Genomic DNA, 23,291 nt, shown 5'->3' on the forward strand with positions numbered 1-23,291 from the left:
ATTACACAAATGTTATGACAACAATAACATAATATGCATTACATCTAATGTTCCAACAAAAACCCTCACATTGTATAATCAGATAACAATATGTGCACATAAATTATTTGTATCTTTCACTACACACTTAATGTTGTATTGTAAACATCACACACTACTATGTTCGTATGCTAAACAACACATTGTAATTAAAATACTAATCACTAATTTCAACAACTAATACATACATGTACACACTATTCCACTCTGAACACCAGGATGTTGTCGTCCCGGTCCTGTCCCACAATGATAGATGATGTTGTGCTGCTGTAGCAGACTGACCATGGCCTCCACACTCCATCCTTCTGAGTAGCAAGAGTAGCCAGCTTACTCTCCCCCTCTCTGTCCACCTGTAGTACAGTGTCGGACGAGTATCCACAGAGCAGCACCTGGCCTGCAGGGGTCACATGTAGACCAGCTGGCCAATGTAGTGCTGGGTCTGTGAATGTAGCCAGGAGTGTGCCATCCCTGGCCAGGGTGAGGAGCTTGTGCTTGTACCAGCTGGTGATGTACAGCCTGTCACCTGTGGGACTCACAGCACACTTGTCTACTGCAAAACAGAGTAACATCAAGATATTGAATTACTGTAAATATTAAATAATCTTATTAAACATACTGCAGTGATATTGTATTACGCATATGTTGCTATAAAGAGGCCTTTACACATCTAAAATATATGCATACATTTCAATGATTCAATAGTAAAACATGACAATAAACTTCAGTAGCAGAGCTATTTAGTTAATGTTTGACATGTTGAAATGCAACTGTTGAGTAAGATATGAATTGAAGTAAAACAATTACACAGATGAAAACAATTACACATACTGAAACAATTGCACAGTTCAATCAACAGGTAAACATAGTGTTCATGTACAATCATTAAACAACCACAAAATTAAGACAAGGTCAGAAAGTGTCTCTTTCCCAGGAACACAGTTTCTATTTATAGACATGCCATGTAGTGGCAGTCAAAATACTTCATTACTCATGTTTATAAATCAATAATTCTGAACACATGTATTATTTTGTCTACTGTAGCAATAAAATGGCACATATACATTATTGAACAATTACTTTATATTATATCAGGGGTTTTTTGATATGTTAAAATTGCCCTAAAAGGTACCCGATTCCAAACCAATATTGAACAAAAAAAAATCCCAATTTCCATTGATGTCTTTTTTTTTTTAAAGAAAGAAGTGTCTTATGCTTATTATATATGAATTGTATTTTATAATAACCTTACAAAGTATATAACTATAAATTATATGATTTTTTTCCAAACTGGCAAGGTAAAGGCCTGATGTGGGACAATTTGGCATATATGGCAAGCATGTAACGCTGCACAAAATGCCTTAAGAAATCATGCCACGAAAACCGCATGGTTTAGAGCTATAAGCAGGCAAGATGCGACGCCAAACGGGTAGGTATCATTAGTGTATTGATATCTTATTTGTTAATGTACATAAATATCGTATTTGTAGGAGTATTACACCATGTAGATGGCAAGCATTATTATTATTAACATTTTATTTAGTATTAATCGGTAAAAAAAATAATTTAATATGGCCTAATGTGTTGACATTTTACACCATGCTTTGCTTATCTCAAACTTGAATGATTAATTTGAGCAGACTGTCATTGCATATTTATGTTACCAGAACAGACCAATGTAAATACCAACAATCATTTCTTCTATTCCATGAATGCCCAAAATTGTATTATAATAAAATTAAATGCCATTTATAATGAAAAACGTGTTCTTATTAATACAACATTGAACTATTTTTTCAATCTATATTGCTTGGTTTACTTACAGTAGATACAACACCAACACCCTGCCCCACTGTAACATATTAAATTTGTGTCCATGTTACACACAAACTAGCATTTTTCATTTATCGCTATGGCAAATTTAAGGTGTGCTGGCTGTTAATAAATTTTATTTAATTTTTTCAGTATTTATTTAAACCCTTTTACATATATTGATGTTGCAGATACACCAGGGTATGCTCTAATCATTGGTGGATAGAAATGGTCCAAACGCTATGAACAGGAACAAGGTACCAACAAAATACCACGGGCAAAAGATCATTTCAATCTAGAAAGTAAAGACATGTAAATCTCTAATAAAGGTGATGAATTGCCGTTTTAGCCTTTCAACCCGTTTTAAATTATTTATGCATCTCATGTTTTTCACAGTATGTGAATATAATATAAACAAGGGCTGTTTGGAAAAAAATGCATGCCCCCCATATGGGCTGTCATTTGTAGTGGCAGCCATTGTGTGAATACGTTTTTTGTCACTGTGACCTTGACCTTTGACCTAGTGACCTGAAAATTAATAGGGGTCATCTGCCAGTCATGATCAATATACCTATGAAGTTTCATGATCCTAGGTTAATTATTCTTGAGTTATCATCAGGAAACCATTTTACTGAGTCAATGTGACCTTGACCTTTGACCTAGTGACCTGAAAATTAATAGGGGTCATCTGCAAGTCATTATCAATGTACCTATGAAGTGTAATGATCCTAGGCGTAAGTGTTCTTGAGTTATCGTCCCGAAACCATTTTACTATTTCAAGTCACTGTGACCTTGACCTTTGACCTAGTGAGCTGAAAATCAATAGATATTATCTGCCAGTCATTATCACTGTACCTGTGAAGTTTTATGATCCTAGGCATAAGCATTCTTGAGTTATCATCCTTACTATTTTACTGTTTCGAGTCACTGTGACCTTGAACTTTGACCTAGTGACCTGAAAATCAAAAGGGGTCATCTGCCAGTCAAGATCAATGTTTCCATAAAGTTTCATGATCCTAGGCCTAAGCATTCTTGAGTTATCATCAGGAAACCATTTTACTATTTCAAGTCACTGTGACCTTGACCTTTGACCTAGTGACATGAAAATCAATAGGGGTCATCTGCCAGTCATGATCAATGTACCTATAAAGTTTCATGATCCTAGGCCTAAGCGTTCTTGAGTTATCATTCAGAAACCATCTGACGGACAGACCGACCAACATGTGCAAAACAATATATCCCCCTCTTCTGCAAAGGGGGGCATAATAATATATGCAATCAAAATTAATTAATTATAGACCACGTATTTTTACTAAAACTTTTCATTAGAAAATAGTGCAAAAAACAACAACAGTTAAAAAATGTATGTTATATGACACTCAAATCATGCATATTCATACAAATATGTAGCACTATTATTCAATAACATTTCAAAACATCAAACCTATTTCTAGTTTATCACTTAGGCACTTGGTTATTTAAATTTGAGTATGAAGTACCTCCATTGAATATAAATTGTATTGTTATTTGCATTTAATCAGTATATTTGTTTGTTGTTGTATTTATATAAAAGAAACATGCATTCATATCTTGCTATTACTTTTTTTATAGGTGTTTGAAAGTGCTTATCAGTCATAATGACTCTTCAAGTCCAACGAGTTAGAGTAATTCCAGGGATCAGATTGAATGATTTCATGGGTAATAATATCAATATATATCGTCTCCAAAAATGGCTATTTATTCTTTATAAGGTTTGGCATAAATGTATATATTTATGTAGATATAATTTTAACTCAACAGTAACATGCCTCTAGTTCAAAGATTCTTAAGATTAACAAACACTTTTTTAATACGGACATGAATGGTTTTTGTGAGAACAAAACATAACATACTTTATGTGGTAGGACTAGGAAATTAATATTAACTTTATTGAAAACCATTCAAATAAACATTAAGATTAATGTATGTATAATAATAAACTTATTTATTTTAGCTAGACTGCATCCAAAGCCTTAGGCTTATTGAGATACTCTCAAGTCTGTTTCCTGGGAAGAACCAGTACATAGTGTTTTTGTAAATATCATGAGAACCCTCCCCAAGAAGAGATCAAACCTGTGGCCTCCCAATGGCTAGGCAGGCACCATATCTACAATGCCACAACAAGATTATTAAACAATACAATATATAAATAAATAAATAAATATACACTACAGATCCATTATATCGCGATTGACGGGGTCCAAAGATCGCGATCGCGATATATCCCGAGCGCGATATAAATCAAGACATGTCTGACTTAGTTTTTAAGCAGTTGATGTGCAGTTAATGTGTCAAATTTCATCAGTGTTTTCATTTTATGTACGGCGCTGCTTTATCTTTGTATCGTAATAATTGCAAACCAATTTTACATGTACTTTTGTAAAACAACAACAAAAAATTTATTTGTATAAAATAATATCGTAATTAAAGTTTTGATTACCATGGAAATTGTAATGCCATTATTAATTTTTATTTTCAGGTACGCTCAGCGTAATATACACCTACATTTGTGTAGTGTATTAAAGATATACACCTACATTTGTGTAGTGTAGAAACCTAGATTTACGCTACTTTCCTAGTTATTATTTTCACGTTTTAATTAGCGATATGGCACGTAATGCGCTTAAACAAATTATCGTTGCATTAATTACGCACAATGTTAATGTTTCGTTTGATTCTCAAATGAGCTTTACTAAGTTTGTAATCCGAAACACGTTTCCGAATTTTAATGCTAATGCGACATTAACAAATTCTAGCGTCAAATAAACAGTGCTAAAATATCCTTTGTCTCCATAAAAAGCGCGCGAAAATTATGCAGACATGTAGAACGTCGCATGGAAAGTGAGAATGTATTTTGTGTTGTATAAAAAAATGAACATCACGTCAGGCGATTTACGCGTGTTCAGTGGGAAAAAAACGCCCCGATTGGACGTTATTTCATCACATCTTTAAATAGTAACAAATGCCAAAATGTATTTGATATTAAGAATAATTGCAAATGTGTGTGTGTACTGAGCACTTTTATCGTAAATATTTACCGGAGTTTGCTTTAAAACTGAAATATACGGGATTATCGGGTAATGATGAGCGATATCAACTGTATAATATAAACAAAATGAAACGCCTGTAGATACGCATAGTCAAACAATAGTTATAATAAGCTGATAATTAACACAACGACAATTTAGTGTTTATTATTGATGTGGCTTCAAACTGCTAAATGTCTCAGCTAAAATATAATAGCAAAAACAACAAACTGCATTATTATCGAGAATGAGACACTAATAACTCAAGTGCTGCAAACAACTCAATCCGTGTTAAAGCAACACTGTCACTTAAGGTCTGTTTTCACGCTTCACTGCGTGTCAAGTATAAGCCGCGTAAAACGGGTGATCAATTACTAGCCAGAACCGGTTGTTATCGCAGTTTGCATATTGTCAGATTATAGCTTGTCAACGAATTTTAAAAATAAAGAGCTGCGCCATGAGCGCATGATACGCCCGTCGTTCGCCAATGAAGTAGTAAGGTAATAAATAACCCTTTGAATCATTTTTTTACTTCAGTTTATTTGTATTTGAATACATGGTTTATTTTATAAGTACATGAGCATGGAGCACCGTCTCCTTGACATTCAACAAAGTCCCATAACTCTGGAACAACAATTCAGAATTCCGTCAAAAACGAAAGGGGATCAGGGTTTATCAATATTAAGATTGTGTTGAAATTTGAAAAAAATCCATCGAAGGATATTTGAGCTACGGTAGGACATTCAATGAAATCACGAAATTTTGACGAACAAAGTCCCATAACTCTGGAACGACAATTCAGAATTCCGTCAAAAACGAAAGGGGATCAGGGTTTATCAATATTAAGATTGTGTTGAAATTTGAAAAAAATCCATCGAAGGATATTTGAGCTACAGTAGGACATTCAATGAAATCACGAAATTTTGACGAACAAAGTCCCATAACTCTGGAACGACAATTCAGAATTCCGTCAAAAACGAAAGGGGATCAGGGTTTATCAATATTAAGATTGTGTTGAAATTTGAAAAAAATCCATCGAAGGATATTTGAGCTACAGTAGGACATTCAATGAAATCACGAAATTTTGACGAACAAAGTCCCATAACTCTGGAACGACAATTCAGAATTCCGTCAAAAACGAAAGGGGATCAGGGTTTATCAATATTAAGATTGTGTTGAAATTTGAAAAAAATCCATCGAAGGATATTTGAGCTACAGTAGGACATTCAATGAAATCACGAAATTTTGACGAACAAAGTCCCATAACTCTGGAACGACAAATCAGAATTCCGTCAAAAACGAAAGGGGATCAGGGTTTATCAATATTAAGATTGTGTTAAAATTTGAAGAAAATCTGTCAAAGGATATTTGACGTAGCGTACGACATTAACAGACGGACAGACGGACGCGGGGTATACCATAATACGTCCCGTCATAGACGGGCGTATAAAAATGTGTTTTTGTGATCATTCTTGTCGGATTTTTGGGAGCCATAGCCGACTCGCGATATAATGAACAGCGCGATATAACGGATCGCGATGTAACGGAGTTGCAGTGTATACATATAAGAGTTATGTATTCCATTTATGCCAGGTCACATGCTGATGACACCAGTGTCGGTGATGGCAGCTCTGAAAGTGTCGGTGGGCAGGCATCTCCTGACGAGCATGAAATCTCCACAAATAACAAACAAGAGGGCCATGATAGCCCTGTATCACTCCACTGCTGAAGAAAAGGCTGAAACAAATATTCTTGGCATGTGCAAATACTTAAATATAGGCCCTAGTTAAGCACATGTACACTTTTGTGACACCCTGGTCTGGGTCAAATTTAACCTCAGGGGCATAATTTGAGCAAACGTTGTAGAGGACTACTATATCTCACTACATACAAAATGTGGTAGCCCTAGGTCCTATAGTTTAGGACAAGAATATTTTAAAACTTTTCACAAAATAAGCAAGTTTGAGCGTATATAATGTTCAATTTTGTGACCCGCGGGTCAAATTTGACCCAAAGGGCATAATTTGAACAAACTTGGTATAAGAGGACTATAAGAATGATGTAACTGCATACCAAATTTGGTAGCAATAGTCCAAATGGTTTTTGACAAGAAGATTTTTTTAAAGATTTTACAAAATAGGCGCTTTATACGCATTTATTCAATTTTGTGAATCCCCGGGGCAGGGTTAAAGTTGACCCAGAGGCATTATTTGAACAAATGTGGTAGAGGTTTTTTATATGTCTATTATATATGTAACATACCAAATTTGGTAGCCCTAGGCCCAATGGTTATGGACAAGAAGATTTTTAAAGTTTTCGCAAAAAAAGCCCCATTAGTGTATGGTCAGTATTGTGACCCCCCGGGCATGGTAAAAATTGACCCAAGGGGCATAATTTGAACAAACTTGGTAGAGAACTATTAGATGTCACTACATACCCAATTTGGTAGCCCTATCATGCCTTGTAACACTTTTGTCCTAGTAAGCTGACTGAACTCAATTCGAACTATCATACATGTAGGGATGCTCTTAAGCCTTGGTTATTTGGCAGTCAGACCGATGTTAAAACGGTCACGAACTGCTTGTTTACTGGAGTTAGAATAAAATACTCCAATTAGACAGGGTGATGGAAAGTTTTGTTTACTTGCTGAGATCACGTTTTCTGGAACATGACCGTTTGTATAAGCATTTACATAAGCATTAGTATAAAAGAGGGGTATTTTAAATCGAGCCATTATTGATAGCAACTCGCACACTGTAAACATTATAATTTTTCAGCTTTACGGTAAGTGCAGGAGAGAGGGACATTTACTTTCTTGACGGATTATATTTGTGTTGGAGTATCTTGTTTCTTTCTTGTTTTGATCTTGTTCAATTTCTTTATAAGAATTACATACATTTACAATACAAATAAGAATAATATACATTTACAATACAACATATACAAACATTTTAAACAAGAATAAAAGACTATATATGCTATAAAAACACTTGTTGCATTCTTTCGCAAACTGATGAGTAGTTAAACGAACCTGGAACATTTTAGTAAAAACAAAAAATTACACAACGCGACTTAAACGAACCTTTGAACACTAATATATTCAAATAAGGGTAGAAGTGCCACAGCCTTATGGTTAAAGGACAGGAAGATTTTGTAAGTGTTCACAAAATAGGCACTATATAAGCATATAATCGATTTTGTGGCCCCAAGGGCAGGGTCAAATTTGACCCCTGGGGCATAATTTTAACAAACTAAATAAAGGACTATACAATGTCACTACATACCAAATTGTGTAGCCCTAGGCATAATTGTTATGGACAATATTTTTTTTTTAGTTTTCACAAAATAGGCATTATATAAGCATATGTTCAATTTTGTGACCCCCGGGGCAGGATCAAATTTGACCCCATGGATAAAATTTGAACAGATTTGGAAGAGGACTTTTAGATGTCACTACCCGTCTGTAGATCTGCCATAGTCATTAGCACTTTTCTATGGAATTCCATAGAAAATATTATGGAATTCTACGGAAATCGATGGAAATCCATGGAATTTGATGGAATTCCATCCACTTGCCAATTTTCCATCTGAAGCTGTTATGGAATTCCACGGAATCTTGACTAAAATTTCATGCATTTCCACGGAATGTATGGAAAACACCATGGAAAGTTGGACTTAGCCATTTTTTTCAACGGAAATCGTTATGGAAAATAACTTATACATTTTCTTGGATGGAAATCAATGGAAAATAACTTAGAAAATTTTCGCTGGTTGTCTGAAATGTATTTGTAGTTTAATACATGTATGAATTTATTTGCATCATGTATTTTGTATTTAAAAGAAAATGCAATAAAGATAATTATAAATTTGTTCTAGAAATTGGAACAGTTCTGGAACTGTTCCATATTTGTGTTCTAAAACGTATGTTCTGGAATTGTTCCAAAACAGTTTTTTTAGAATAAATCCAGAACATTTGTGGAAAATGGCTTAGGACTGAAACTGTTCCAATAATTTCAAGAACCTTTTTAGAACATTTCAAGGACAAAATATGGTCAAAAATTTCTAAAAATGTTTTAAAATGTAGTTCTAGAACACATCTAGAACGCTTTAAGAACCAGTAAGTTCTACAAAAGTTCTTATGGGGAACACATATAGAACACCTTACACTTACAAATAGCCAAATAGACTTCATAGTAGCGACAGCATCAGCAGCAGTAGTAGTAGTAGTTGTAGTAGCTGTATTAGTAGTAGTAGTTGTTGTTGTTCTAGTATGTGTTGTTGTTGTAGTAATTGATGTAGTAGCAGTAGTGTTTTTAATATCAGTAGAGGTTGTGGTGGTAGTAGTAGTAGTAGAAGTAGTAGCATTAACATTTTCTGTAGCAATAGTAGTAGCAATAGAAGTAGCAGTAGTAGCAGTTGTTGCTGTAGTAGCAGTTGTTGCTGCTGCTGTTGCTGCTGTTGTTGTTGCTGCTGCTGTTGTTGCTGCTGTTGCTGCTGTTATTGTTGCTGTTGTTGTTGGTGGTGGTGTTGTTGATGCTGTAGTAATTAAAGTAGTAGTTCTGCAGAAGTAGGAGTAGTTGTTACTTTCAAAGCAATTTCTACAAGTTTAAATTCCTTAACCCTGTCCAAGTGGTATACACACTGTTTTTTCTCAATATCAAACTCAGCCAGTCCAGGTTGTCAAATAACAATCTATCTGATAAGCCAAGCATGTGTTGTACATCAGATGTTGGGTATGTTTGCTGCAAATCTATTGGTTATAAGATATAACAGCCTTTTCTATTTGGCTGAATTCAAATACAGAAAGTTTACCTGTTAGATTGAATCATGAAACATGGTGGACAATGTACTGGTTTAACTTGTTAAAATAAAGTTAAAGACATTTAACAAACAGAAGAGTCATTAGTTTTTCCATTAAAAACACTTTCTTAAAATACTTATGTATTTATATCATTTGGAAAGTGACATGAAATATTGCTAAAGATTGATGCATACAGTGTTTGAGCAGTCTGTCTAGGAATAGAACAACAACTGAAGGTTTGTTATGTTTTTATTATTTCTAAATATTCCTTTAAATTCAATCTTCTTATGACATTATTGTAGACCTTTTTATGTGATATTTGAGGTTTTAGTATGGCAAATATTAGTTTAAAAGCAGCTGTCACCCAAATTTTCACTTAGTGGAGTTTGCAGGTTGAAAAAGGAAGTAATAAGACCTATGTGGAGAAATTAATAACGTTGAATGTAGTATCGGAATTTTATCATGCAAGGTTATGGAAATGCAGGCTAAGGCAATTTTTTACTGTGCATGTTGAGCACTCAATGCTCATTAATGGTGTTAATGTTTATTATTATCCCCGGCCATAGGCGGAGGGATATTATTTTGGCGTTGTCTGTTCGTCCTTCCATCCTTTCGTCTGTCCGTCTTTCCATCCGTCCGTAGTCATATCTTGGAAGTGCTTTGGCAGATTTCACTGAAACTTTGTATGAGTATGTATATGGATAAAAGGATGATGCATGCCAAATGGCATTGTACACCATTAGTTAATAACAGAGTTATGGCCCTTTGTATCTTGAAAAAATGCTTTTTGTGTGTCCAAGGCCATATCCTGGAAGTGCTTTGGCGGATTTCATTGAAACCTGGTTCGAGTATATATATGGATAAGAGGATGATGCACGCCAAATGGAATTGTACACCATCTGTTAAAAACGGGGTTATGGCCCTTTGTATCTTTAAAAAATGCTTGTTTGAGTGTCAAATATAATACTTATGTGTCCAGAAGCATGTTGGCGGGGGATATCAATTCAATGTATTTGCTTGTAAATAAACAATTAAACCAATGGAATTGGTTTTTAGGTATCTAAGTGTGCATTTTCATACCAATAGAATTACACATCATTCTAATTATAGCAATAATAAATTTGTACTAATCATACCAACAAATTAAGTTATGCTTAGTGCTTTGCGATGTATTCACTTCGTTTTTAGTTCTCTTTCTAAAGACCATTTAACAAGTATTTTGTCATGAAACTTGAAACATGAACAGATGACAATAAGGACATTTTGCACGTCATTTCATGTTGTTTATAATGCAAGAATTCTGGTTGCTTTGGCAACAAATATATTTAACAAACTTAAAATAGTGAAGTTTAACAGGTAGGGGACCATATTGCTTTGCAATCTCTTGTTACAGTTTGAATGTAAAGAACTCTTTGCTTTAGACATTTTTATGATTTTTTATTCTGTAGAGCACATGTGAGCAGTATACAATGTACCTCATACCAAAAAGGACCCGGAGGCAGTGACTGGTGTTCAATATTCTCAGAAAAAAAGGAAAATGGCAGTGGAAGACTTGGACAAACATTTTTAGCCTCTGTGTTAAGCCTGGCAGTCTGTGGCTGGTGACATGTTTTATTTTGGTTACTTCTTGTATAAAAAAGACCAGTTATTTATTTTGTGAATTGTATTTTGTGTTTGTTTTTTGTCTTAATTTATTTGTTGTTTTTTTTAAATTTAGGAATTTGAAACTTGGATAATTGAATTAAGTCCGTGTTCAACAGTACTGAGCATAGTATAATTAATAACAAATTTACAACAGTTGTTAATTTGTTATGTATTATTATTAACTATGCTCAGTACTTGAATACTGGCTGTCTGCATGGGAATTTGTTTTCTAGAAAGTTGGTTTCAGACTTAAATATTTGAAGTTAACCTTCGGAACTTTTCTAGAATTGTACTGGAACACATCAACTAGAACTGAACTTCTGTAATCGTACTGAAAGTGTTCTAGAATTAATAAGGAACAGTTGTTGAACATTAAAATTTATGAGAAAAAACTCTAGAACAATTGTGCGTGATGAGTGTGTGCATGTAATTGTGTTTATGAACATATGTGAGAAAGGAAGTATACTTGTCATAAGAGAAATGTAAAATTCTACTTCTATGTTTTATATTGTGCCTTTTATAAGTTTTTCTGTTCTCACCTGTATATGCGGGCATGTTTATGGATGTGTTTTTGAATGTGTGCATGCATGCCTGTGGTTAAGAGAGTTGGTACTTTATGAAAATGTAAAACCACTCATTTTTAATATGTACTGTGACTGCATGTGTGTGGTTAATGATTGATGCCAGATCTTGTTCTTGTTTAACTTCTATGATGAAACCTTTAGTTACATTCACATTTGTTTTTCAAAATCAATAAAATGCCTTTGATCTATAATCTTTTTTTTTTTCTATTTTATTCCAGCTTTTTATTAAATTCCATAGCTTTTCACGGAATTCCACGGCATTCTATGGAATTCCACGGCATTCTATGGAATTCCACAGCATTCCATGGAATTCCACGGCGTTCCATGGAATTCCACGGCGTTCTATGGAATTCCATGGCGTTCTATGGAATTCCACGGCATTCTATGGAATTCCACGGCATTCTATGGAATTCCACGGCATTATATGGAATGCCACGGAATTCTATGGAATTCCACGGCATTTTATGGAATTCCATCCCATATCAAGTCCCCCTTCTGTTTTTTTTTCACTTTTCCATTGATTGCATGGAATCGGATGGAAAGTTAGTGCCAATACTCCACGGAATTCCATCTATTGATTTCCATAGAATTCCATATGATTCCACGGCAGATCTACAGACGGGTACATACCAAATTTGACAGCCCTAGACCGGATGGTTATGGACAAGAAGATTTTTTAAGTTTTCACAAAATAGACCTTATATACAGTACAGCCAAAGCGGCACAAACATAATCCGCGGCTACGCCACGGCCAGATTATTAGTCCGCGGCGGCCGAATCGTGTGTTCACGCGGCGTATCGCCGTGGCACTCGGCATCGATCCGCGCAACGACGCCGAGTCTGTATTAACCTAGCGTACTTTCGCGGAGTAAATCCGCCGCATACGTACGCGGCGGATCGAGTGAAAAGATATCCACCTACATGTACATACATGTATGTGTAGCGTAGAATTAATTACTCGCAACTGTTTATGTTTCGTTCAATTATCATTATAAAATTTGTAATCCGAAACACACTTCCGAATTTTAATGCTAACGCGTCCTTTGGCAAATTCTAGCGTCAAATAAACAGTGCTAAAATATCCTTTGTTTCATAAAAAGCGCGCGAAAATTATGCAGACATGTAGGACGTCGTTTGGAAAGTTTGGGTGTATTTTGTGTTGTATAAATATATGAACATCACGTCAGGTGTAAATCGCGTGTTCAGTGGAGAAAAAAACGCCCCGATTAGACGTTATTTCATCATCTCTATAAATAGTAACAAATGCCAAAATGTTTTTGATACTTAAGGAAATATTGAGAATGTTTGTGTATCGTAAATATTTACCAGCATTTGCTTTAAAACTGGAATATACGGGATTATCAGGTAATTAGTAGCGATATTAACTGTATAATATGAACAAAATAAAACGTGTTTATATACGCATATTCAAACAATAGTTATAATAAGCTGATAATTAACAAAACTACAAATACGTCGTCACCGTCTTGATTATTGATGTGGCTTCAAACTGCTAATTTTCTCAGCTAAAATATAATAGCGGAATCAACATGCAATTAATTTATAAATCCACCATATGCTGGAGCCTTGACCACTTGTATGTGCGAAAACATAATTACGTGACCTTGTTTATGTGTGAAATACATACGCTACGGGCGGGCAACAAACTTAATAATTGGCCAGACACATTAGCTATGCTTACATGTATATGCTAATACAATCCGCGCACAATAAATTTATTATGATTTTAATTATTATTATAATTGTTCTTTCAAAATTTGTTAACTACATGTAACTAATAATTAAAAAAAAAAATATTTCATGATCGCATCGACTCGGCATCATGTCGCGGACCGCGGCATGCCTTGGCGGACAGATGCGAAGTTTCGCGGCGAACTGCGACTTGCCGCCGCATACTGACGCGGCTTCAACGACTGACGCGGCATCGACTCATTGCGCCTTGCCGCCGCGGATCGCGAAATACGTTTGTTCCGCTTTGGCTGTACTGTAAGCATGTGTTCAACTTTGTGACCCCGAGGCAGGGTCAAATTTGACCCAAGGGATAAAATTTGAACAAACTTGGTAGACAACTATAAGATGTCACTACATACCAAATTTGATAGCCCTAGGCCCGATGTTTATGGACAAGAAGATTTTTAAAGTTTTCACAAAATAGGCTCCATATAAGCGTATGTTCAATTTTGTGACCCCCACGGCAGGGTCAAATTTGACCCCAGGGGCATAATATAAACACACTTAGTAGAGGACTATAAGATGTCACTACATACCAAATTTGGTAGCCCTAGGCCCAATGGTTATGGACAAGCCATTTATAAGCATATATTCAATTTTGTGACCCCCGGGCAGTTTTAAATTTGACCCAGGGGCATATTGAACAAACTAAGAAGAGAACTATTAAATGTCACTACATGCCAAATTTGGTAGCCCTATGCCATACGGTTATGGACAAGAAGATTTAAAAAAAAATCCCACAATAGGCCTTATATAAGCATATGTTCAATTTTGTGACCCTCGGAGCAGGGTCAAACTTGAACCCAGGGGCATAATTTGAACAAACTTGGTAGAGTACTTTAAGATGCTACTACATACCGAAATTGGTAGCCCTATAGGCCCAATGGTTATGGACGAGAAGATTTGTAAAGTTTTCACAAAAGAGACCCTATATAAGCAAATGTTCAATGTCGTGACCCCTGAGGAAGGGTCAAATTTGTCCCCAGGGGCATAATTTGAACAAATTTGGTAGAGGACTATTAGATGTCTTTACATACTTAATTTGATAGCCCTATGCCCAATAGTTATGGACGAGAAGATTTTGAAAGTTTTTACAAAACAGGCCTTATATAAGATTTTTTTTTTATTTTGTGACCCCCGGGGCAGGGTCAAATTTTACCCCAGGGGCATAATTTGAACAAATTTGAAAAAAGTTTACCTCAGGAACATTCCTTAGAAATTTCATCAGAATTGGACCAGTTGTTTAGGAGAATAAGATGCTTAAAGGAAAAGTTAGCGCACGGATGGACGCATGACGGACACAGGACCATGATATAAGCCCCGCTAGCCTTTGACCAATGGAGGCAAAAATCAGAAATAACCATCAAATATGTTAATGCCTCAGACGATAAAATCATGTTTTATACTGGCTTGCCAACTTTCGTTTTTTTTTAATTCTTTGTTTTTGACATCGATTGAATTTGGTGCCTACGAGTTATGTTCTGAAAAACTGAAAACTGTTAAGATTGAGAAGGGCGTAAAAAAAGTTGACCTGTTGATGAGTTTCAATGACATAAAATAAATAAACAAATTATTTGAATTGTGATTCAACAAAATGAAAAAAAAACCCTCTTCATTGCAAGTACTGTATTGATAAATAAAACATTTGTTAATTTTTAATGAGTTGTATCTTTTCATTGTATTGTTGTTCTTTGAGTGCTATGTACAGTCACATGTGACAGTAACATATACTTTTAAATCACATATATCACAGGCCATATAAGTATAGATTGATATATTTATCACAACAGTCCATATTTATTTCCCAATTGATTAAAACTAAACAATTGGCCATGTGTTTGTATAATGAACCAACAAAGACTTGAAGAATAATATGAAAATAGTTTTTATTGTTACTGTACCCATATGAATTTATAAATGTATTTCTTTGATGTCAAAATGAAACACTTCAGGTATCTGTAAAAAAAACTGTTGGAAACTTTCTTGGTTCATTATAAATGAGCATACCAGGTATATCTAATTACATAATTTTGCAGACATTTCTAAAAATTATGGGATACAGAGATATTGCTCATTTTTAGAATTTTCCACTTTTACCACAATTATTCCTAATTTTAATTGTATCTCTATTGATGGTTTTACTATATATATGAAGAACAAAAATTAAGGAGACACTCATCAAAAATATTCATAATCCAAGCAATTTAATTTCACGTGATTAAATCATTATCAGTAAAAAGCATTAATATTAACCGACTGGAAATTAAATCAGAATCTTAGCAAGCAGACGAATAAGGCACTTACTTAATAAATTAACTCTTTTTGGGAGGCACAAAACATTTGATCTAGAAAGACATTCTCCTAGCAGAGTTGTTGTTTGTGCCTCAACATACAACATCTCTATAGCGGGCTCAATTCCAGAAATCTTGGCGAAACACATCAATGTAATTTTACGCTCTTTCATGGAAATATCTAGGACACCAAGCATAATATTTTAAGTAATTACCTTTAAAAACTGCATATATTGTTAATTTATTGAGATATTTAAAAACAATTATGAGAACATCTTTCATGCCCATTTACGCAGATGACATCACTCCGCTAAAATGTAAACAAAGGCCAAAATGGTGATGAAAAGCAAGTGTTAATCTGCAAACACATTGAAAGTTTTGTGTATGTTTATGTTAAATTTGTAATCAAATGAAATAGCTAATTATGGGAACATATCGTAAGTTTGCAATTTGGATAGATAGATAATATTTATTTTTGATAATTAATAGTGTATCATTGTATGAAGATAATGATCAATGTTTTTGTTTTGTTTTTTAATCTGCTTATTTGGCTAGGCTGGTCTTGGTTATTGCTCTGTCATATATTTGTATACTACCATGTGCTTAATAACCACTTTGCCATGCTTATTTTATGTCTTTAATTGTCTTCATTAATTTGTAAGCTTACGGTTTAGATTAGCGCAAATGTCTCAGTTATTATTTATTACTATTAGGTGCTTATCATTTTGCTTTATCTTTTGCTTTGTGTTGCTTATTTGGCTAGGCTGGTCTTGGTTATTGCTCTACCTCATAAATATATATATATATATATATATATATATATATATATATATATATATATATATATATATATATATATATATATATATATATTTATATATATATATACTACTATGTGCTTCTAGCATTTTTTTTAATTATTTGTTTTACGGGAGCGCCCGACCCTATTTTTCGACAAATAGAAATAAAAATAAAAGTCACTTTCGTTTTTTTTAATTTATATTTCACCCGCCGACCTGGTATTTTATCCAAAACTAGAATTTGCGGAGATTGCCGAAAGTGTTGTTCAAAATGTGTTTATAATACGGGTTGTTTCGTTGTGCCAAGTCGACTTGTAAAGCGTCAGCGATTTTCATTGGCTATTGCAGCCAATACCACACGCTATTAGCCAATAGGTGAGTATTTAACAAATGATTTTTATATTACATTTCCGAAATGACGGACATTAACAACAACGAGACGAATGTAGCATATTGTAAAATCACATGAATTAAAAACGGAGCAGAAACAATTTCAATTAGAAAAGTTAATCTTCAGAACACCATTGTTGACATCATGCCCATATTATGTGATACGAAATTAAAAATAATTAGAGTTCTTGCAGAGGTGTCACCATCAATTACTTTCGGTGTGTTTAAACGATTTGGGTAGGTTTAATTAATGTGCGTATTTATTAAAATGTAGATCCTGATATATTTTTATAGATAAAAATCAACATCCTGAAAATGTCCAAGAAGTACTACTTCATGTTTCTTTATAATGAACATGAGGAATGAACCACAGGTACTTGCATCAATAATCCCATTCTCCAACCACCCATATATATTCTTTATTTAGAAAAAAAGTATTCAACACAGCTTCTGAAGAAAATTAGATTGGGTCCGGATGTCCGTATGGCCGTCAAAGTCACAAGAAAGTTTTAATTATATTTCTTAGCAAATTAACATGCTTATTATTCTACATTAACTTAAAACAAAACATTTTTTCCATATATTAAACTCTATAACTATTTTTATATCAACATTTTAACCATTTTCCGGGTACCTTTTGACCAAGTTACGTCAGTTTGGATCAGTTCATTTAATTGAATTTCTACAGAAGAAACCAAAGTTTTGACTTTCAAAATGTAATGAAAAAGCAAATGGAATTTATTTCTAATTATTTGATCAGTTTTGTAAATCAGAAATACATCTTAATGTATTTTTCAAAAATGAGTTATTATTTAGCCGAAATATGATGTTCTATCAACTGTACATAATGTTTTCATACTGCAGGATTTGTTCTGCAGGGAATGCAAGTAAATTTATCACACCTCACCCGTCTGTAGATCTGCCATAGTCATTAGCATTTTTCTATGGAATTCCATAGAAAATATTATGGAATTCTACGGAAATCGATGGAAATCCATGGAATTTGATGGAATTCCATCCACTTGCCAATTTTCCATCTGAAGCTGTTATGGAATTCCACGGAATCTCGACTAAAATTCCATGCATTTCCACGGAATGTATGGAAAACACCATGGAAAGTTGGACTTAGCCATTTTTTTCAACGGAAATCGTTATGGAAAATAACTTATACATTTTCTTGGATGGAAATCAATGGAAAATAACTTAGAAAATTTTCGCTGGTTGTCTGAAATGTATTTTAAGTTTAATACATGTATGAATTTATTTGCATCATGTATTTTGTATTTAACCCTTTCAGTGCGGGAACCGAATTTTGAAGGCCTTTGCAAACAGTTTGGATCCAGATGAGACGCCACAGAACGTGGCGTCTCATCAGGATCCAAACTGTTTGCTATTCTGATAGTATTCTTTGAAAAAAATCAAAGAAAATGCTAATTTTAGAAATTCAGCAGACGACATTTTAGCAGACGACAAATTACCCAGCATGCAAAGGGTTAAAAGAAAATGCAATAAAGATAATTATAAATTTGTTCTAGAAATTGGAACAGTTCTGGAACTGTTCCATATTTGTGTTCTAAAACGTATGTTCTGGAATTGTTCCAAAACAGTTTTTTTAGAATAAATCCAGAACATTTGTGGAAAATGGTTTAGGACTGTAACTGTTTCAATAATTTCAAGAACCTTTTTAGAACATTTCAAGGACAAAATATGGTCAAACATTTCTAAAATTTTTTAAATTGTAGTTCTAAAACACATCTAGAATGCTTTAAGAACCAGTAAGTTCTACAAAAGTTCTTATGAGGAATAAGAACACATATAGAACACCTTACACTTACAAATAGCCAAATAGACTTCATAGTAGCGACAGCAGCAGCAGCAGTAGTAGTAGTAGTTGTAGATGTAGTAGCTGTATTAGTAGTAGTAGTTGTTGTTGTTGTAGTAGGTGTTGTTGTTGTAGTAATTGATGTAGTAGCAGTAGTGTTTTTTTATATCAGTAGAGGTTGTGGTGGTAGTAGTAGTAGTAGAAGAAGTAGCATTAACAGTTTCTGTAGCAATAGTAGTAGCAATAGAAGTAGCAGTAGTAGCAGTTGTTGCTGTAGTAGCAGTTGTTGCTGCTGCTGTTGCTGCTGTGTTGTTGTTGCTGCTGTTGTTGTTGTTAATGTTGCTGTTGCTGCTGTTATTGTTGCTGTTGATGTTGTTGGTGGTGTTGTTGATGCTGTAGTAATTAAAGTAGTAGTTCTGCAGAAGTAGGAGTAGTTGTTACTTTCAAAGCAATTTCTACAAGTTTAAATTCCTTAACCCTGTCCAAGTGGTATACACACTCATGCACTGTTTTTTCTCAATATCAAACTCAGCCAGTCCAGGTTGTCAAATAACAATCTATCTGATAAGCCAAGCATGTGTTGTACATCAGATGTTGGGTATGTTTGCTGCAAATCTATTGGTTATAAGATATAACAGCCTTTTCTGATTGGCTGAATTCAAATACAGAAAGTTTACCTGTTAGATTGAAACATGAAACATGGTGGACAATGTACTGGTTTAACTTGTTAAAATAAAGTTAAAGACATATAACAAACAGAAGAGTTCATTAGTTTTTCCATTAAAAACACTTTCTTAAAATACTTATGTGTTTATATCATTTGGAAAGAGACATAAAATATTGCTAAAGAGTGATGCATACAGTGTTTGAGCAGTCTGTCTAGGAATAGAACAACAACTGAAGGTTTGTGATTTTTATTATTTCTAAATATTCCTTTAAATTTAATCTTCTTATGACATTATTGTAGACCTTTTTATGTGATATTTGAGGTTTTAGTATGGCAAATATTAGTTTAAAAGCAGCTGTCACCCAAATTTTTACTTAGTGGAGTTTGCAGGTTGAAAAAGGAAGTAATAAGACCTATAAGGAGAAATTAATAACGTTGAATGTAGTATAGGAATTTTTTCATGCAAGGTTATGGAACTGCAGGCTAAGGAAGTTTTTTACTGTGCATGTTGAGCACTCAATGCTCATTAATGGTGTTAATGTTTATTATTATCCCCCGCCATAGGCGGAGGGATATTGTTTTGGCGTTGTCTGTCCGTCCTTCCATCCTTCCGTCTGTCCGTCTTTCCATCCGTCCGTAGCCATATCTTGGAAGTGCTTTGGCAGATTTCACTGAAACTTGGTATGAGTATGTATATGGATAAGAGGATGATGCACGCCTAATGGAATTGTACCCCATCTGTTAAAAACGGGGTTATGGCCCTTTGTATCTTTAAAAAATGCTTGTTTAAGTGTCAAATATAATACTTATGTGTCCAGAAGCATGTTGGCGGGGGATATCAATTCAACGTATTTGCTTGTAAATAAAAAATTAAACCAATGGAATTGGGTTTTAGGTATCTGAGTGTGCATTTTCATACCAATAGAATTACACATCATTCTAATTATAGCAATAATAAATTTGTACTAATCATACCAACAAATTAAGTTATGCTTAGTGCTTTGCGATGTATTCACTTTGTTTTTAGTTCTCTTTCTAAAGACCATTTAACAACTTAATATTTAAAACAATTCATGAATTACGTTCCCTATACATTTTCATTATGTGCTTTAATTACCATTGACCAGTTGATGGAAGATACTGCAGAGTTTGGCAGGGAAATAATCCAACAGCAAAGCGGCTCTTTAAGCGCATTTACCTAGAGGACTTACAGGGCCACAACTTCATGGTAAATATTGTCATGCCCTGGGCTAGATAAGTTATTTAATGTTAACCACCTGAAAGTATTTTGTCTTTTTGGAATTCAATATATTGGTCTAAGTCAGTTACACTTTTCTGGATCCTGGGATAACTTTAAAAGTTCTAAGTATTTTTTCATGAAACTTGAAACATGAACAGATGACAATAAGGACATTTTGCACGTCATTTCATGTTGTTTATAATGCAAGAATTCTGGTTGCTATGGCAACAAATATTTTTAACAAACTTAAAATAGTGAAGTTTAACAGGTAGGGGACCATATTGCTTTGCAATCTCTTGTTATAGTTTGAATGTAAATAACTCTTTGCTTTAGACATTTTTATGATTTTTTATTCTGTAGAGCACATGTGAGCAGTATACAATGTATCTCATACCAAAAAGGACCCGGAGGCAGTGACTGGTGTTCAATATTCTCAGAAGAAAAGGAAAATGGCAGTGGAAGACTTGGACAAACATTTTTAAAAACTAGCCTCTGTGTTAAGCCTGGCAGTCTGTGGCTGGTGACATGTTTTATTTTGGTTACTTCTTTGTGAATAGTATTTTGTGTTTGTTTTTTGTCTTAATTTATTTGTTGTTTTTTTTAATTTAGGAATTTGAAACTTGGATAATTGAATTAAGTCCGTGTTCAACAGTACTGAGCATAGTATAATAAATAACAAATTTACAACAGTTGTTAATTTGTTATGTATTATTATTAACTATGCTCAGTACTTGAATACTGGCTGTCTGCATGGGAATTTGTTTTCTAAAAAGTTGGTTTCAGACTTAAATATTTGAAGTTAACCTTCGGACCTTTTCTAGAATTGTACTGGAACACATCAACTAGAACTGTACTTCTGTTATCATACTGAAAGTGTTCTAGAATTAATAAGGAACAGTTGTTGAACGTTAAAATTTATGAGAAAAAACTCTATAACAATTGTGCGTGATGTGTGTGTGCATGTAATTGTGTGTGTTTATGAACATATGTGAGAAAGGAAGTATACTTGTCATAAGAGAAATGTAAAATTCTACTTCTATGTTTTATATTGTGCCTTTTATAAGTTTTTCTGTTCTCACCTGTATATGCGGGCATGTTTATGGATGTGTTTTTGAATGTGTGCATGCATGCCTGTGGTTAAGAGAGTTGGTACTTTATGAAAATGTAAAACCACTCATTTTTGAATATGTACTGTGACTGCATGTGTGTGGTTAATGATTGATGCCAGATCTTGTTCTTGTTTAACTTCTATGATGAAACCTTTAGTTACATTCACATTTGTTTTTCAAAATAAATAAAATGCCTTTGATCTATAATCTGTTGTTTTTTTTTCTATTTTATTCCAGCTTTTTATTAAATTCCATAGCTTTTCACGGAATTCCACGGCATTCTATGGAATTCCACGGCATTCTATGGAATTCCACGGCGTTCCATGGAATTCCACGGCGTTCCATGGAATTCCACGGCATTCCATGGAATTCCATGGCATTCCATGGAATTTCACCGCATTCTATGGAATTCCACGGCATTCTATGGAATTCCACGGCATAATATGGAATGCCACGGAATTCTATGGAATTCCGTGGCATTTTATGGAATTCCATCCCATATCAAGTCCCCCTTCTGTTTTTGTTTCACTTTTCCATTGATTGCATGGAATCGGATGGAAAGTTAGTGCCAATACTCCACGGAATTCCATCTAACGATTTCCATAGAATTCCATATGATTCCACGGCAGATCTACAGACGGGCAGGCTCTGTTGATAAAATGTGCTCAATTGGCTCTATGTATTTGTTCCAAGGGTTATTATTATCTTCACTTTTATATAGCTCTCTCTGTTTATTATATATCCAAAACATGTTATTGCTGTTTCTCCTTAAAATAATACAGACAACACATTCCATAGAAATTTTCATTTGAACTTAAACTGTGAATAAGAGAGGAACAAAATAATATGTGCAAAAGTTTACACCATTTTATTTTTTACTCCAGGACTCCGGGGTCACTGGTTCGAGCCCTGCTGCGGGCTACCTTTTTTTCCCTTTTTATATTATTCTAAATTTTTTACTGGAGCTTTTTAGATCCAATATGTTTACATTTATCAATATAAAGCTTTAATTGACAAACTTCAAAACATGCCAAAATCTGTGAAAAGGCCCCTTTAATACTTACCAAGCACTATTAATTACTTTAGAAATGTTACTTCTGTGCTTGTTCAATATTTTGCTTTTAATGCTTTTTCAGTAAAAATCACAGGAGTTTGAAATTCTATCCATGAAGCTAATAATCTAATGGCTAAATAATAAAAACTAGACCCCTATATACTAATATAGTATATAGACTTACTATATAGGGGTCTATTTTTATTATTTTGCCACAAGATTAG

At 34.1% G+C, this 23,291-nt stretch overlaps 1 protein-coding gene and 1 long non-coding RNA gene across 20 annotated transcripts in view; both read right to left on the reverse strand.

Annotated features, from left to right (window-relative positions):
* LOC127864180 (uncharacterized) overlaps positions 1-23,291 on the reverse strand; it is a 327,718-nt gene that overhangs the window by 277,058 nt on the left and 27,369 nt on the right. For all 19 annotated transcript variants that reach the window (XM_052403865.1, XM_052403867.1, XM_052403868.1 and 16 more), the window contains exon 3: positions 228-589. In XM_052403865.1, coding sequence (XP_052259825.1) covers positions 237-589 — 353 coding nt within the window. In that variant the 3' untranslated portion in view covers positions 228-236. The remainder of the gene's footprint in view (positions 1-227; positions 590-23,291) is intronic.
* LOC127864211 (uncharacterized) overlaps positions 1-23,291 on the reverse strand; it is a 194,644-nt gene that overhangs the window by 95,033 nt on the left and 76,320 nt on the right. The window lies entirely within an intron of this gene.

The sequence above is a fragment of the Dreissena polymorpha genome, chromosome 1, assembly GCF_020536995.1.
Source record: "Dreissena polymorpha isolate Duluth1 chromosome 1, UMN_Dpol_1.0, whole genome shotgun sequence".
In the NCBI taxonomy this organism is placed as follows: Eukaryota; Metazoa; Mollusca; class Bivalvia; order Myida; family Dreissenidae; genus Dreissena; species Dreissena polymorpha.